The sequence below is a fragment of the Myotis nattereri genome (genome assembly GCF_964212035.1).
Source record: "Myotis nattereri genome assembly, chromosome: 16".
Taxonomy (NCBI): Eukaryota; Metazoa; Chordata; class Mammalia; order Chiroptera; family Vespertilionidae; genus Myotis; species Myotis nattereri.
The window spans coordinates 4,195,344-4,209,836 of record NC_138091.1 but is presented as its reverse complement, the minus strand read 5'-3'; the positions used below and the strand labels follow the sequence as shown (position 1 = coordinate 4,209,836).

At 59.6% G+C, this 14,493-nt stretch overlaps 1 protein-coding gene across 2 annotated transcripts in view; it reads right to left on the bottom strand.

The window, feature by feature from the left end:
- Window positions 1-3,839: 3,839 nt before the first annotated feature.
- Window positions 3,840-14,493, bottom strand: part of EPN2 (epsin 2) — an 88,698-nt gene continuing 78,044 nt past the window's right edge. For both annotated transcript variants that reach the window (XM_081110782.1, XM_081110783.1), the window contains 4 exons: window positions 10,614-10,787; window positions 10,067-10,153; window positions 7,980-8,189; window positions 3,840-6,172 (listed from right to left, as the gene is read on the bottom strand). In XM_081110782.1, coding sequence (XP_080966908.1) covers window positions 5,874-6,172; window positions 7,980-8,189; window positions 10,067-10,153; window positions 10,614-10,787 — 770 coding nt within the window. In that variant the 3' untranslated portion in view covers window positions 3,840-5,873. The remainder of the gene's footprint in view (window positions 6,173-7,979; window positions 8,190-10,066; window positions 10,154-10,613; window positions 10,788-14,493) is intronic.

The following is a 14,493-nucleotide window of genomic DNA, read 5'->3' as shown; positions in this document are numbered from 1 at the left end:
TCTAAGAAGTGATTTTCAACCTTTTTCACCCCATGGCATAGAAACTAATTACTAAAATTCTGTGGCCACCAAAAAATATATTTTTTGCTAATCCGACAAAAAAAACAAAAAAACCCGGGTATAGTTTTGATCGGTTCACACCGGGCGGCTGTGTGGTGGTGTCTGTCTGGCTCCTGAGGGAGGAGAGGCAGTGAGTGCCCTGCCGGCAGGCGCTGCGTTTTGGAAGCTCCCGCCGCGCCCCCCCGGGGAGCCCGCCGCCCCCGCCGGCCAGGCCCCTCGGCAGGACCTTCTGCAGAGCTGGGTCTGACCTCAGCCTTGCCCCCCGGACAGACGCAGTCCACTCTGGCCTCAGCCCGCCCTGCCCCCGGCTCTGCTCTGCCCCGGCCAACCGTGTCCTGGACACAGCGTCCAGGCGAGGGCTGCGCGCACCACGTCCGGAGCCAGGCCTCCCCCACGTCGCTGCCACGGGGCCCCCTACTTCCTGAGCCCCTCGCAGCCGCAGCCGAGGGGGCTCACACCTTTCCTCCCCTCAAACCCTCAGCCTCCCTGGCCCTCGCCTGCGGCCCGTGGGGAAATGGGACGCTCGCTCCCCGCCCCCCCCCCCACCCCCCCGCTGGCACCCACCAGCCTTCGCGCTAGAGATGCCCGGGGTGTGCGAGGCCCTGCCCCTGCCCCCCCACGCACCACTCCTGCTGCCCCCACGCGTGTCCGATGATGGAAGCCCCGCAAAGAACGTGCGCTGGGCCTCCGCTGCTCTCCCGCCTCCGCCCCTCGCCGGCCATTCCGCACCCGCCCGCCGTCGGCCCTCCCGTCCCTCCCAGAGCCTGTCCGCGCAGCCTCAGGCCGCCGGAGCCCAGGCTGCCAGCGCCGCTCCCACAGCAGTTAACCCTCTTGGGTTTTATTTTCTATTTTTCAACATTTTATTATTAGTGTTTAAACAGTTAACACACTTCGCGGTGGGTTCCCTCGGCCCCTCACCCCCGTGCCCGGAGCCGTCCTGTTGCCAGTGCATTTCGGAGGACGGTGCAGGCGCGGGCACGCCCGGCACAGCCAGCTGCTTGTCGCCAGAGCCTGTCTGTCCTCCGGTGTTCTCCTTCCGAGGAACGTCTCCGCCGCGAATGCGTGCAGCTGCGGTGTGCGGTGTGCGGTGTGGTGTGCGGTGTGCGGTGTGCGGTGTGCGGTGTGCGGTGCGCGGTGCGCGGTGCGCGGTGCGCGGTGCGGGGTGCGGGGTGCGGGGTGCGGTGCGGTGTGCGGTGTGCGGTGCGGTGTGCGGTGTGCGGTGCGGTGTGCGGTGTGCGGTGCGGTGTGCGGTGCGGTGTGCGGTGTGCGGTGCGGTGTGCGGTGCGGTGTGCGGTGTGCGGTGCGGTGTGCGGTGTGCGGTGCGGTGTGCGGTGTGCGGTGTGCGGTGTGCGGTGCGCGGTGCGGTGTGCAGTGCGGTGTGCGGTGTGCAGTGCGGTGCGGTGTGCGGTGTGCGGGGTGCGGTGCGGTGTGCGGTGTGCGGGGTGCGGGGTGCGGTGTGCGCGGTGCGGGGTGCGGGGTGCGGGGTGCGGTGCGGTGTGCGGTGCGGTGTGCGGGGTGCGGTGCGGTGTGCGGTGTGCGGTGTGCGGCGTGCGGCCTCGGACTCGCGGCAACGCCCGCCCGCCCGCCCGCGCCCCAGCCCTGCCGCCCCTGCCGCTGAGAGCAGGGTGTTGGCTGGGGACCCGGTGGTCCTGCCGGGGGAGGGGGAGTGGCCGGGACCCGTGACCAGCGACACCAGCGGTGGGAGCGCCGGGCCCGTAGGCTGTCTGAGGCCGAGAGATCGCTTGGTCTGGCCCTGCCAAGGCAGTGGGGGTTTGGTAATTAAATGTCTGACCAGAGAGAGCAGGCTCATTTTTAAGCTGGTAATTTGTACGGCCCGTGAATGATGTGACAGATATCCACGTGGCCCTCGGCAGAAAGGTTCCCCACTCGTGACCATGAACATCCAAGGCAGACGCCCCGCGCCCACCCCTTGCTGTTGCTGCGCCCCAGGGCCGAGGCTGTCACAGGCCACCTCTCCTCCTGGGCTCGCGGGACGTCGGCGTTTCCCCGGCCCTGCATCTCGGAAACTACAGGCCGAGAGGGTGCTCACCACGTAGAGGCCTGACCCACTTAAACCCCTCAGAGTGATGCCCTCGCCCGTCCTTTCCCACGGCCCCCGAGGCCAGCTGCTGAGGATGACACATGGCGAGGGCGCTGCCAGAACATTCCCACGGGGCATTTTGTGCGGGAGAAGCATGGCAGCCAGCCAGCAAGAACCTGGGGCTTACTGGTTCCCGTGGCACCTACTGTATTCTGACACGGAAACTGGTATCTGAGTGAGCCTCTGCTGTAACCAAAACAAACCCGCCAATGTGCACTGGCCGGGCTGGCAGGAAGCACGTGGACGGAACCCTGGACGGCAGGACAGGCTGGAGGAGACCACCGTGCTCCCCCGGGCAGGCCAGCGGCAGGAGGCAGGTGCGGGGCCACTTGAAAGCTACCGCAGCAAAGGGATGTGCTCAGCAAAACGGCCAGTTTGCAAGCAAAAGTGACAAGAAATTAAGAGAATCCAAAACTGTTATCAAAAGATTGGAAAAGGAAACTTCTAGAACTCACACAGGAAGGGCTAAGACTGAAGCATGCTCTGACTATAAAGGCCTGGTGAGACTTCTGACCGGTAGGTCACTCGGCCCTGGGCAAGTCCCAGGCTGGGCAGGGCGCGGGCGCCTGGCTCCAATGGCCCCGCACTGACACGGGGGGGGGGGGGGGGGGGGCAGCAGGAAGAAAGCAGGCTGTCCAGGGAAGACGGTTGTGAGTGCTCGTTACCTGCTGCTGTTAACTAACTACCCCAAACTCTGCTGCTTACCCAGCATTCACTCTCTCCTGGCCCTACGGGTGACTGGCTGACGGGGCCCAAGGACGGCTCCCGTGGGAGGGGATGCGATCGGTGTGTGGGAAACAGCGAAATAAGTACTTGGTGACACCAGAGGGCCATGTGACTGGCCACACGCTAACCAAACCCACTTCCGATCCCCCTGGGCACAAGGATCCTGCATTTCCTCCTTCCTGGCACCGAAGCGAGACCAGTTCTGGTGTGGGGACGAGGAAGTCGTGTCCCCCACCCTCCGCTCTGCTGTGTGTGGGAGGGGCAGTGGCACAGATGGAAGCTGCTGGAGTCCCCAGACACCCCTTGGAGAGCTGCCCACCAGGAGCCCCCCGGGCCCCCCCACCTGCCTGAGTGGATCCCCAGCTGCTGCCGGCCCTGCAAACCCGCCCCAGGGCCCTGTTAAGCCCTGCTCCCTGAGGGTCCACGGCCAGGGTTCCAGCACGGAAAGGTGGGTGGCGGGCAGACCCGAGCAGAGGCTGGGGCCCAGGCCCTCACAAGAGAAGCGCAGGCCTGCCCCGTGCCCTCCCCACCTGCCCCTATGCTCCCCCTGCTGTGCTCCCTCCTACGACGGGTTCTGGAAGGGGACAGGGCCCTGCACCAGCCACCAAGCCGGCGGCCGTGAGTCACCCTGAGGACGTGCGGCTGGCTGGCGGCCTCTGGAGGGGCAGCTAGCTGGTGGCAATGAAGCAAGCCCCTAAGTCCCCAGGGGAGTGCACCCCCAAGCCCCAGCGAGGAGGAGACGAGGCCAGCACCTCCACCTCCGTGCCTGCACACCACAGCAGCGTCCTGAAGGCCGCCTCCAGTCCCTCTCCGGCCATCGGGACAGTGGCCTTGTCAACTGCAGGCCAAACTGGGCTCCAGGCAGGGCCTGGCTCCACGGCCTGCCCACCCGCCCTGTGCCACGGGATGGATAAAGAACGGGGGAGGGCGAAGTACACAGCCAGAGACCGCATCATGATACAAATGATAAATTATATTTATACAGTAAATAAGTATCAATAGTGACACAAGTTCAAAACCAGCTACCGGCCCCTGGGGCTGAGGAAACGGGGTGACCCCACCCGGAGCCTCAGGAGGGAGCAAGGGCTTGTGTGCAGCTCGCGTGCAGCGGCTGGCAGTGGCATGATCAGTGCAGGCGTCCAGGCGGCCTGGGCCGTACTGCAGGGGCATCAACGTGCTGGGGGCACTGGGAGGCGGCCAGGCCGCATCTGGGGGAGCACCTGCCCCGGTCCACCGCCTCCCCCTCCCCAGGCCCGGCCTGAAGCCCAGGAGCCTCTGGGAGCAGCCCTGTGAGTGGGAAGCAGGAAACGCGAGGGGCCCAGAGGCAGTCAGCGCGGCCTGCGTGCCTCCTACAGCCAGGCAGGGCCCAGGCCCCGGCTCAGAGGGCCCGCCGGTGGCCTGCTGCCCTGGGGCCAGGGCTAGGGCACCCACGGTGGAATGTGAGGAGAACGCCCCTTCCCTAGGGAAGGCCGATCTTTTCTGGGCCTTAGTTTATGACCTAATACTTTTTATAGTGGTGGCTGGGCGAGGGGCAGGAGGTAATACACGGGCGTGTTTGTTAAATATCTATGCTGGGTGAGGATCACTGTTTTCTTCTCCAAAATAAGAGATGATGGGTTTTAAGTCTGTGCTGTGTGTCTGGAGTTAGCAGAGTCAGGGCCAGCCCTGGTCCCTCGCCCGCCCGTCTTAGCCACAAGCTCCAGGGAGCCACTGCCCCCAGCCAACGGCCATCTCCGCCTCCCCTCTCCCGTCTTCACCTGAGCGAGTATCAGACAGGAGATCACAGACAAGTGGTCCCAGATGTCTCTTCCATCTCACACTCCCATCGGGAGCGGAAGTCCCGCCAACATGCACGCCCTCAGTTACAAAAAGGAATCAGCTGATAAACATGGGAGTCACATTCAAACTTTAGATTTTTTCTTTAACTTTCTTGATGCTGGTGTATCAGTAAGAAAAATAGTTCTTTCTTAGCATCTAGCCAAAAAGGCTGAAAGTTAATCAGTTTGGTAATTCACCAAAAAAGGGAATTAAAGGAAAAGGCAACTGGAGGCTAGAGTTTTTTTGTTGTAGTGTTTTTTTAAATAAACATCATCATTTAAGTGTAATCAAACTCTCAAATTTTTTTTCTATAAAGAATTTACTTTAGTTTTCCATAAGGCATTTTTTTGTCTCTTCCTATTTAAATTTTCTTATAGAGTTAAAACCATAAATAAGAGAATTTAAACTACTAACATAACATGTGCCAATATCTTAATTCAGTCAGACTTGGTAAATTCTATCAAAACTAGACAGTTAAATAAGAACCACGTTATAAAAATATTAGCCAAAAAAGACTGTTAGATAATTCTGCAAACTCAAATATGAAACTGTACTAAACAAACATGTGCAAACATACACAAGCCTTGAGCCGCGTGGAGGGTGACGCTCAGGTTAGCTGAAAGCTCGCTCTAGCGGCCTGCACGCGAGTCGTCCCAGGTGGTGTTTACTTTGAACTCACACGAGTCAAAGAAAAAGATGCACAACCACTTCCCCTAAAGGTCGGTGTCTAATGGAGCCAGCACTTCCTTCCAACCACACCTGGGCCGGCAGGGCTGGGGGTGAAGGGCAAAGACAAGGCGGCCGTCCCAGGTCCTGGGCGAGGCTGTGTCCCCGAGACCCTCAGGCTGAGGCTAACGGCAAGGGCAACACAGAGGACTCCTGCCCCCTGACCAAGGCCCCGCAGAGCCCGGCGGCCCCCGAGTCAGGACCCTGCACTTGGGAGGTGAGGGCGCCTGGGCTGGGTCAGGGTGAGCAGGCGCCGGAAGGTGCGCAGAGCCCGTCCTGATCTGAGGCTCAGCACGCCGCCTGCTCCTCCTGAGGACGGGGCTGTACAGACGACCCTTTGGCACCGACCCCCGGCCCTGACACGGCTCCGCAGTGAGTCTCGGCTGGTGTCCTGGGCACAGGCGCTCGGGCATTTGCTCTGGGTGGGTCCCAGGCCTGGGCACTAGAGAAGGAAAGGGTTGGTTGTGCCAGTAGCCTGAGCTGCCGTTGGGGGGATGCCCACGCTGCCCACCATGTTCATTGTGGCAGGACCCAATGGCGCCAGGGAGGAACTGCTGGCCCCGAGAGCTGGGTGTGAGGCTGTGGAGGTCATGGAGGCCACAGCCATGGGCTCCACACTTGGGCCAGGCCCGAAGGACACGCTGGTCCCCAGCACGGGGCTCCCCCGCAGCTGGTTGAGCGTCAGCGGCTGGGGCTGGTTCACCTGGAACGGGTTGACAGGGCCCGAAGCCGCAGCTGCACCTGGAGAGCAGGAGGGACAGTGGGTGGTCAGAACAGCATCCGCCCTCAAGGCCAGGGGCTGGTGCGCCCCGGTTCCCGCTGGCACACGGAGACACGTCTGCTTACAGAACGAATCTCCACTGTTTGCAGGAGGAGACTAAGGCTCTGACTTGGAGAAGCCAAGCAACTTGTCCAAGGTCACCAGCCTAAAGGAGGCAGTGCCAGGAGTGTGCCAGGCTGGAGGGCCCAGCTCCTCCGCAGGGCTGGCCCAGGACTCCCAGCCGCTGGCACTGCCCTGTGACAACGGGTGCCTGGGAGGGAGAAGAGCAAAGGGGGAGGCGGGAGCCACAGGTGTGGCTTGAGTGTGGCAGTCCCCACGCTGTGCCCTTCTCCAAAGGCTCTGAGAAGTCCTGCAAGTCCTGCCAGTCAAGAGACTGGCGCAGCTCTGTCTTTCCCAGCATTTCCAGAATTTATCTCACATCTAGTGAACACACCTGTTGATATTCTGCCCCAAGCGCGGAGCTGCCGGAACTGCGTCTCCAGTCAGCCCAGCTCCTGCTCACAAAAGCCCCGCACACTGGGGCGGGCAGGCTCGGGAGGGCGCCCCGACATCCCCGCACCAGCCCCCCCTCTAGTCACCCCAGGAGGTGGGCTCTGCAGATCACCCTTGAGAGATGACCAAACCGAGACTCCAGAGCAGGACAGGGACTCGCTTGAGGCTCAGCTTAGAAGGGTTAGAGCCAGACCCCACCAATGACAACAGCCCAAGCCCCTGTGCGGCCTGGGACACGGCCTGGATGTCGGTCCAGCAGGGCCTTGGCTGCAGCCTCTGAGACAGACCTGTTGCAGGCAGCACAGCTCTTCCCCACCCCACGAGCCCCTCCCTGAAAGCCTAGGAGACGTTGGTGCCACAGCTGCCAGGGGGACTCCGGGGCCACCAGGCTCTCTGGGCAGGGGTGGCAGGAGCCCTTCTGGGGTAGGAACAGGGTTCGTGTTGCTTTGGAAACTGGGTTCTGATCTAGCTCCAGGGAGCAAAGGGCCCCGGAGTCACCTCCTGGGGGTAACTGCCTCCTGTCTCAGGACGCAGGGTGGCAGGACCAAGGCTCCCCACACCCCCCGGGCCCCCAACCCCTGCCCCCAAGTCCTGGGTCCTTCTCTATAGGCTCCCATCAGGGGCCATGGTCCAGCCTTCAGATCCCTTCACCGCGGGCAGGTCAGGGGCTGCACCCCTTGAATGTGACAAGTTCTTGCCCTCAGGGAGCCCAAGGCCGCCGGGAATCTGGGGAGTGTTGTGGGATGGGCTGAGGGACAGATGTGCCTTCCATGGGAGGAGGGGACAGGGTGTCCGCATGAGGAGTGTCAGCAGCTGGGAGCTGAGGGCCTGAGCACTTGGGAGGGGCGGGGGCACTAAAGCAGGGGGTCGGGGGGCTTGCCCTGTAGCCCAGGGAGGCGGAGAGTGAAGCGCAGGTCTTTAAACAGCCCCCCGCCGACCCAGGGAGAATGAATGGAGGGGCGCGAGCGCCGTGTTCCCAGCCCCAGGGAAGACAGAACCCACAGCAGGGGTGAAGTGAGGGTCCCTGGGTCCCTGAGGATGGCCCAGCGAAGGGCCAGTGACACTGCACTTGACGGGACATGGGCTGCAAACTGCACTCCCACCCCCGGCACCACCGGGCGGGCGCTCGCTGGAGGCTCTCCCTGGCTGGGGCACAGGTCAGGGGCAGCTTCTGCTCAGTGGTCTCCACTGGAAAGGAGGGGCTGCTTCACTCCCCCTCAGCCCCGACCCCTTCTCAGGAGCCGCCAGCTGCGCGAGTGCTGGGCAGCCGCTTACCTGGGGCCAGGAAAGGGTTGAGGGACTGGGCCGGCGGGGCTGGCCTGGTCACCAGGGAGTCCAGGTTCACCAGGGCCGCGTTGGGGCCCAGGAAGGACTCTGGGGTTTTCCGGGCGCTGCTGGGCTTGCTCGCGGTCCGGGGCTGAGACTCAAAGGGGTCAGGGCTTGTAGTTCCGCTTTTTTGGGACGGCAGAGAGGCCACCGCCTCGGCTACAAGACAACGACAGACACAGGTGTGGTGAGCGGAGGGCGGTCCTGCGGCCCCTGCACCCACGCGGCAGTCGCCCAGGACGTCCCGAGCCACGCAGACGTGCCCGGACCCACAACTCCCCGTGGGGCTGGGATGCTCATTGCAGGGCTGTCTCCACCGCCCGGAGCTGGAGCAGCCACAGGGCAGGTGGGAGCCTGCCTCCGGGCCACCAGCCCACGTGCAGGGACAGAGCCCAGATGAGGAGAGGGCTCCTCGCAGCCGATGAGAGGCGGGACTAACAGTCTACAGCTCAGTCCTTCAAGCTCCGTAAGATGCTATTCTGGGCTGGTGGCGAGGCAGGACAATTTGTTTTTTTAATGTTTTCATTTTCTACTAGTAAATTTTCTACAATGAGCATGAATTTCTTGACAGCTAGAAGGGAGCAAATTATTTTTAAAAATCCAGCCAACAGAGGGTGTGCAGAGACAGGCTGTGGGCATGTGCTGCTGGGCCAAGATGCAAGGGGGCGATGTGGTGCAGGGCGCTGAGAAATGGGCACGTTCCCGCATGTGCCCATCCCAGAAGCCGGTCAGGAAGTAATGCGCTGTGGGCACGCGGGGCACGCTCACCGCGGCATTATTTCCCTCCGCAGAACCAACCGACCTAGCGTCCTCCCGCAGAGTAAAGATTAAAGACATTGCTGCTGAGCGGGACAGAGACACTACCTGATGAGAAATCTTTTCTTAAGGATTTTAATGTTATGAGGACGTGTTCTCAATCCGTTATTCCATAAAATGGGAGTGGGAGGCGGGGTTCAACTCCGACAGTGTGAGCCGAACTGTATTTAAGAGCTCAGAACATACTGGAAGGAAACAGTGGCTGAGGGCGCGAAAAATCAGAGATGATTTTCATTTTCTCCCCATAAGCTTTTCCAAATTTCCTCCGACAGGAACATGCCTGGGACGGGCTCTGCAAGTCCATGGAGGCCCCGCCACCAGCCAGGCTGCCCTCATGGAGCGCGGCCGGAAGGACAGTTCGGTTGCACTCTGGCCCACACCAGAGACTCCTGGAGCCTGTGGCGTCTGAATGCAGCAAAACAAAGACCCCACGAAGCGGCACATTCTACGTCGCCTCTGACCCCTGAGCTGAGGCCAGGCTGCTCGTACCTTAGACCAGGCCAGCCAGGCCTATGGCTGCAGCAGGGGAGAGGCAGAGAGGTGGAGGGAGGAGTGGAGAATAGGGAGAAGCTGAGGGAGGAGAGAGAGAAGAGAAGTTGCTGTGTGACGAGGTGCGGCCCTGACATGGAGAGGCTGTGGCCGCCCAGCTCCACCCCGAGGTGCACGGAGAGGGCACCCAGGCCTCCTCCTGCTCCCTCCTGGCCACGCTGCACCTCACCTGACCCCTCCCAGCCAGGGGCACCCAGGGAAGAGCTGGGCCTGCAGACTTAACGGTGGGTCTCCTGGTGGGGGCTCTGACGGGCGAGCGGGAGCGCGACCCGGGGGATGGCGTGGGACATGCCCAAAGCCGCAGTCTGGAAGAGCTGGCACCCTTGGGGAGTGGGATGCTGGGAGGGTGAAGGTGAATGGAAACCATGGCTTAGACCTGAAGGTGGGGGTCCCACTCTGGGCTGGGGGCGGGGCAGGGCAGTCATGAGCCTTAGGGGGAGGTGGCCCAGAGAGGAAACATGGGCCCAGGACAAGGAGCGGGTGAAAGGACACTCAGCGTAGGACTGTCCACTGTGAGGTGTGATCCTTGTGATGACACACTTCTGGCTCCAAGAGCAAAGCGCACAGGAAGTGCGTGAAGGTGCTGGGCTTTGAACGCCGGTTATTATTTCTGCAGTAACTGGGCCGGTCAAGTGCGCAGAACTTTCTGGAACCACCCCACCTTTACATACCTGTGTTTTTTGACGTTCGGAGGTTGTCAAATTCAGAAAAGTCATCTTTAATTGTCCCATTCAAATTACTGAAGAGATCGAAGGCCCCTGAGTGGACACAAGGCAGCGACTGAGCACCTCGTGGCTCTCCCCGTCTCACGCCCCACGTCCCTTCTGGGGACACTGAGAGCAAGGAGGCTGCTCAGTTCAGGGTCACTGGGGGCTGGAACTGAACGGGGCCTCCCGGAGCGTAGAGCGGGGTGTTCGCCTGCCTGCTCCTCCCACCATCCCCCTGAAGCGGCAGGAGGGGCTGCCGGTGGTGAAGCTACAGTGGAGCTGGGGCACGGCCTGCAGGAAGTGCCGGGAGTGTCGGAGGGCAGCCTGCCTGGGCCGGGCTCCCTCTGGAGGAGGTTTGGTACCAGGGGCCCCTGAGCCCGCACAGTGGGTGTGGCTGGGGGCGGGGACAGAGGCTGCCAAACGGAGAGGCCCCACGCCCAGGAGGTAGAGGGGGAGAGTGGCGGGGCCCACGGGGGCTCCTGGGACCCAGGAGGAAGTAGGGCTGGCTCACCAGAGGCGGCGGCAGGCTTGGCGGCAGAGGCTGCTGCCCAGGCGTCCGCTGCCCTCTCGGCACCATGGGCAGGCTGCTGCGGGGCCGCCCAGGAGTCTGAGCTCGTGGAGCTGGAGTGTGTGCTGGCTCCGGGGGGAACGCCCCACGGGTCCACAGAGGAAGCTGGCTTGGCACCTGTGGGAAGGCGGGCAGGGCTCGGAGATGCCCTCAGAAAGTCCTGGGCAGCTGGGGTGAGACGGCCATGTGAGCCACACTAGGGTCTGCGCCCCGGGTCAGGAGAGGCAGACGCCCAAAGGGTGCTATCCCACACCAGCAACGCCAGACAGAGCCGAAGCCAGGGCTGGGAGCGCCCTGCAAGGCCCGGCCCAGCACAGCCCCTGGGAAGGGACCACAGAGGCCTCCTGGCTAAGGCTTTGAACGTCGGTTATTATTTCTGCAGTAACTGGGCCGGTCAAGTGCGCAGAACTTTCTGGAACCACCCCACCTTTACATACCTGTGAGCGCACAGGCCTCGGACCCGGGCTCTGGCTGTAGCGCCCGTCCCACCTGCTTCGAGTGGTCTCTGCCTTTGAAGGAGGGAGACTGCCCCATGAGAGCAGCACAAGGAGGGTAGCGACGCCTGTGCACGGCTCCAGCCTCGGCAAGGAGACACTGTCCCACTGTGAGTGACAACCCGTGAGTGGCCCCCGCCCTGGGTTTTTGAAGGACAGGACAGAAAACACCTGAGCTAAGTAAGGGCCAATCCTGTTGCGTGAGTCTCCATTGTGGGTACACGTGTACCTGTATACACAGATTCAGGTACATGTAGACACGTGCACACATATATTTGGGTACATGCGTGTATGCACACATGTATGCATGCATGTATACATGTACATACGGAATGCATGTAGGTACTAGTACATGTGTAGACACCTTTGAACATGTGTAGATATGTGTGTGTGCGTGTGTACACACACATTGGGCTACATGTAGATACATCTGCACACACATTTGGGTGCATGCAGATGTGCATGTGCATACACATTCAGGTACATGTGGATACACATGTACACGTGCACACTCATATTCAGGTACGTGTACACACATTGGGTACATGTAGATATGCGTACATATATGTACACACATGCAGGTATATGTAGCTACATGTATACACACATTCAGGTACATGTAGATACATGTATACACACATTTTGGCACATGAAGATACACATGTACACCACATACACATGCATCTCCTTTCCTCCAGTGGAGCATCACAGGAATGTTTAAAAACCACTGCTGCTTTTCAGGGACCAGAAAGTGCCTCCCCCAGTGGCACTTTCACCCCCATCAGCGAGAAGACAGTCCTTGTGACAGGCCGTGTTCTCTCCGTGTTTTACTGGGGAGTCATCTGTGTGAGGTGTGGCCGAGTGTGTTCATTTTCACTGCTGGGTCTGTCACTCCAGAAAAGGCCACAATGGGCAGTCTGTGGAGGGCGCTGGTCTGGCCTGGCTACTGCACTGCTTTGTCCACGTTCCACCCCAGGTGCCTGTGTGCCTGTCCCCATCACTGGGCAATGCCAGCTGCCACTCCCACTGCTCTCCTCTCCTAGAAAGACCGGCCGGCGCAGCCATCACCTTCCTTGGGCCGCCTTTTCCTCTGACCCGACAGTGCTTCCCACGTCCTAAGCACCACGTCTCTTCCTTGTGCTGCAAATACCCTCGCCTTCCCTCTCCTGAGGTGAGTGAGCAGATGAGCGGACAGCTCTTCCCCTGAATGCAGGAGAACCTCACTACTTTCGCTGGTGCTTTTCCTGACATTCAGACATCGCCCCCCACCCCGGGGCCTCAAAGCTGTCCTCCTACACTAACGCTGGAGAGGTGGGCCGTTCCCTTCCAATTTCACGTCCGACGTGCTGGGAACTGGTCCTGCCCGTGGCTCCTGCTTTCCTACGTGAAAGGGGAACTCGCACAGCGCCTCCTCTGTCCGAGGTAAGTCTTCCTGGGCTCATCCCTGGGCTCTGTTCTGTCCCACTGACCCATTTCTGTCTCCATCGCTGTACACGGGTTCTCCTCGCAGATATTACTGTGATAACGGACCCTGACACGTGGCACAGCAAATCCCAGCTCTGGCCGTGTTCTCCAGGAGGACCTTGGCCATTTCTGGCCCCTTACTCTTTCACACTTATTTTTAAATCATCTTGCCAGGTTAAAAAAATTAAAACCTTGTTGAAATTTTGAGCAGAATTGCATTGAATCTAAGATCAATTTGAGGAAAATTGTTATTAATAGCAAGTCTTCCAAACCAAAATCACAGAATATCTCCCCATTTACTTGTCTTCTTTAATATCTTTCAGTAAAATGTAATCTTTAAAAATTTTTATCCTTTATTTCCATGGGGGATTTATACAACTCTTGTAAAATTTATTCCTATGGACCGGTATATTTTTAAAATTTCATTTTCTATTTATTTTTTGTTATGCAGAAAACAATTTAATTTTATATACTGATTTTTTTATCCCAAAATCTTGCTACTCTTAATTCTAACATTGAAATTCATCCTAATTAGTTATTTTTATAATTCTAATAACTTTTAAAAAATTTATTTTCATTGACTTCAGAGAGGAAGAGAGAAAGAAATATCAATGATGAGAGGGAATCATCGATTGGCTGCTCCCTGCACATTGGATCGAGCCCGCAACCCAGGCATGTGCCCTTGACCAGAATCGAACCTGGGACCCTTCCATCCATAGGCTGACACTCTATCCACTGAGCCAAACCAGCCAGGGCTCTAATAACTCTTAATTCTAGTAAACTCATCTGTAGAAATTTTTGTATATTCCATGTACATGATCACATGACTTACAAATGATAACAGTTTAGTCTCTCTAATCCTTACTAGAGGCCCAGTGCATGAAATTCATGCACTGTGTGTGTGTGTGTGTGTGTGTGTGTGTGTGTATGTGTGTGTGGTGTGTGTCCCTCACCCCAGCCTGCACCCTCTCCAATCTGGGAACCCTCGGGGGATGTCTGGCTGCCGGTTTAGGCCTGATCCCTGTGCAATCGGGACCGCTAGCTCCAAACCGCTCACCTGCCAGCCTGCTTGATCGATGCCTCACTGGCCCCTGCTGGCCTGATCACCCCCAACTGCCCTCCCCTGCCGGCCTGGTCGCCCCCAACAGCCCTCCCATGCAGGCCTTGTATCCCTCAACTGCCTTCCCCTGCAGGCCTAGTCGCCCCTAACTGCCCTTCCCTTTAGGCCTGGTCCCCCCCCCCCCACAATTGCCCTCCCTGCCGGCCTGATCATCCCTAACTGCCCTCCCCCACTTGCCTGATCACCCACAACTGCCCTCCCCTGCCAGCCATCTTGTGGTAGCCATCTTTTGACCACATGGGGCAGCCATCTTGTGCGAGGGTGTGATGGTCAATTTGCATATTAGCTCTTTATTATATACTAGAGGCATGGTGCACGAAAATTTGTGCACTCAGGGGGGAGAGGGGGTCCCTCAGCCTGGCCTGTGCCCTCTAGCAGTCTGGGACCCCTCAGGGGATGACCACCTGCTGGCTTAGGCCTGCTCCCCAGGGGATTGGGCCTAAGATGGCAATCAGACATCCCTCTGGCAGCCCGGAAGCCCTCGGGGGATGTCCACTTGCCTGCGGGGAGCAGGCCTAAGCTGCAGTCGGACATCCTTAGCGCTGCTGAGGCAGGAGAGGCTCCCACAACCACCGCTGTACTGGCAGCCATCAGCCTGGCTTGTGGCTGAGCAGAGCTCCCCCTGTGGGAGCGCACTGACCACCAGGGGACAGCTCCTGCATTGAGTGTCTGCCCCCTGGTGGTCAGTGTGTGTCATAGTGACCAGTGATTCCCAGTTGTTCTGCTGTTAGGGTCAATTTGCATA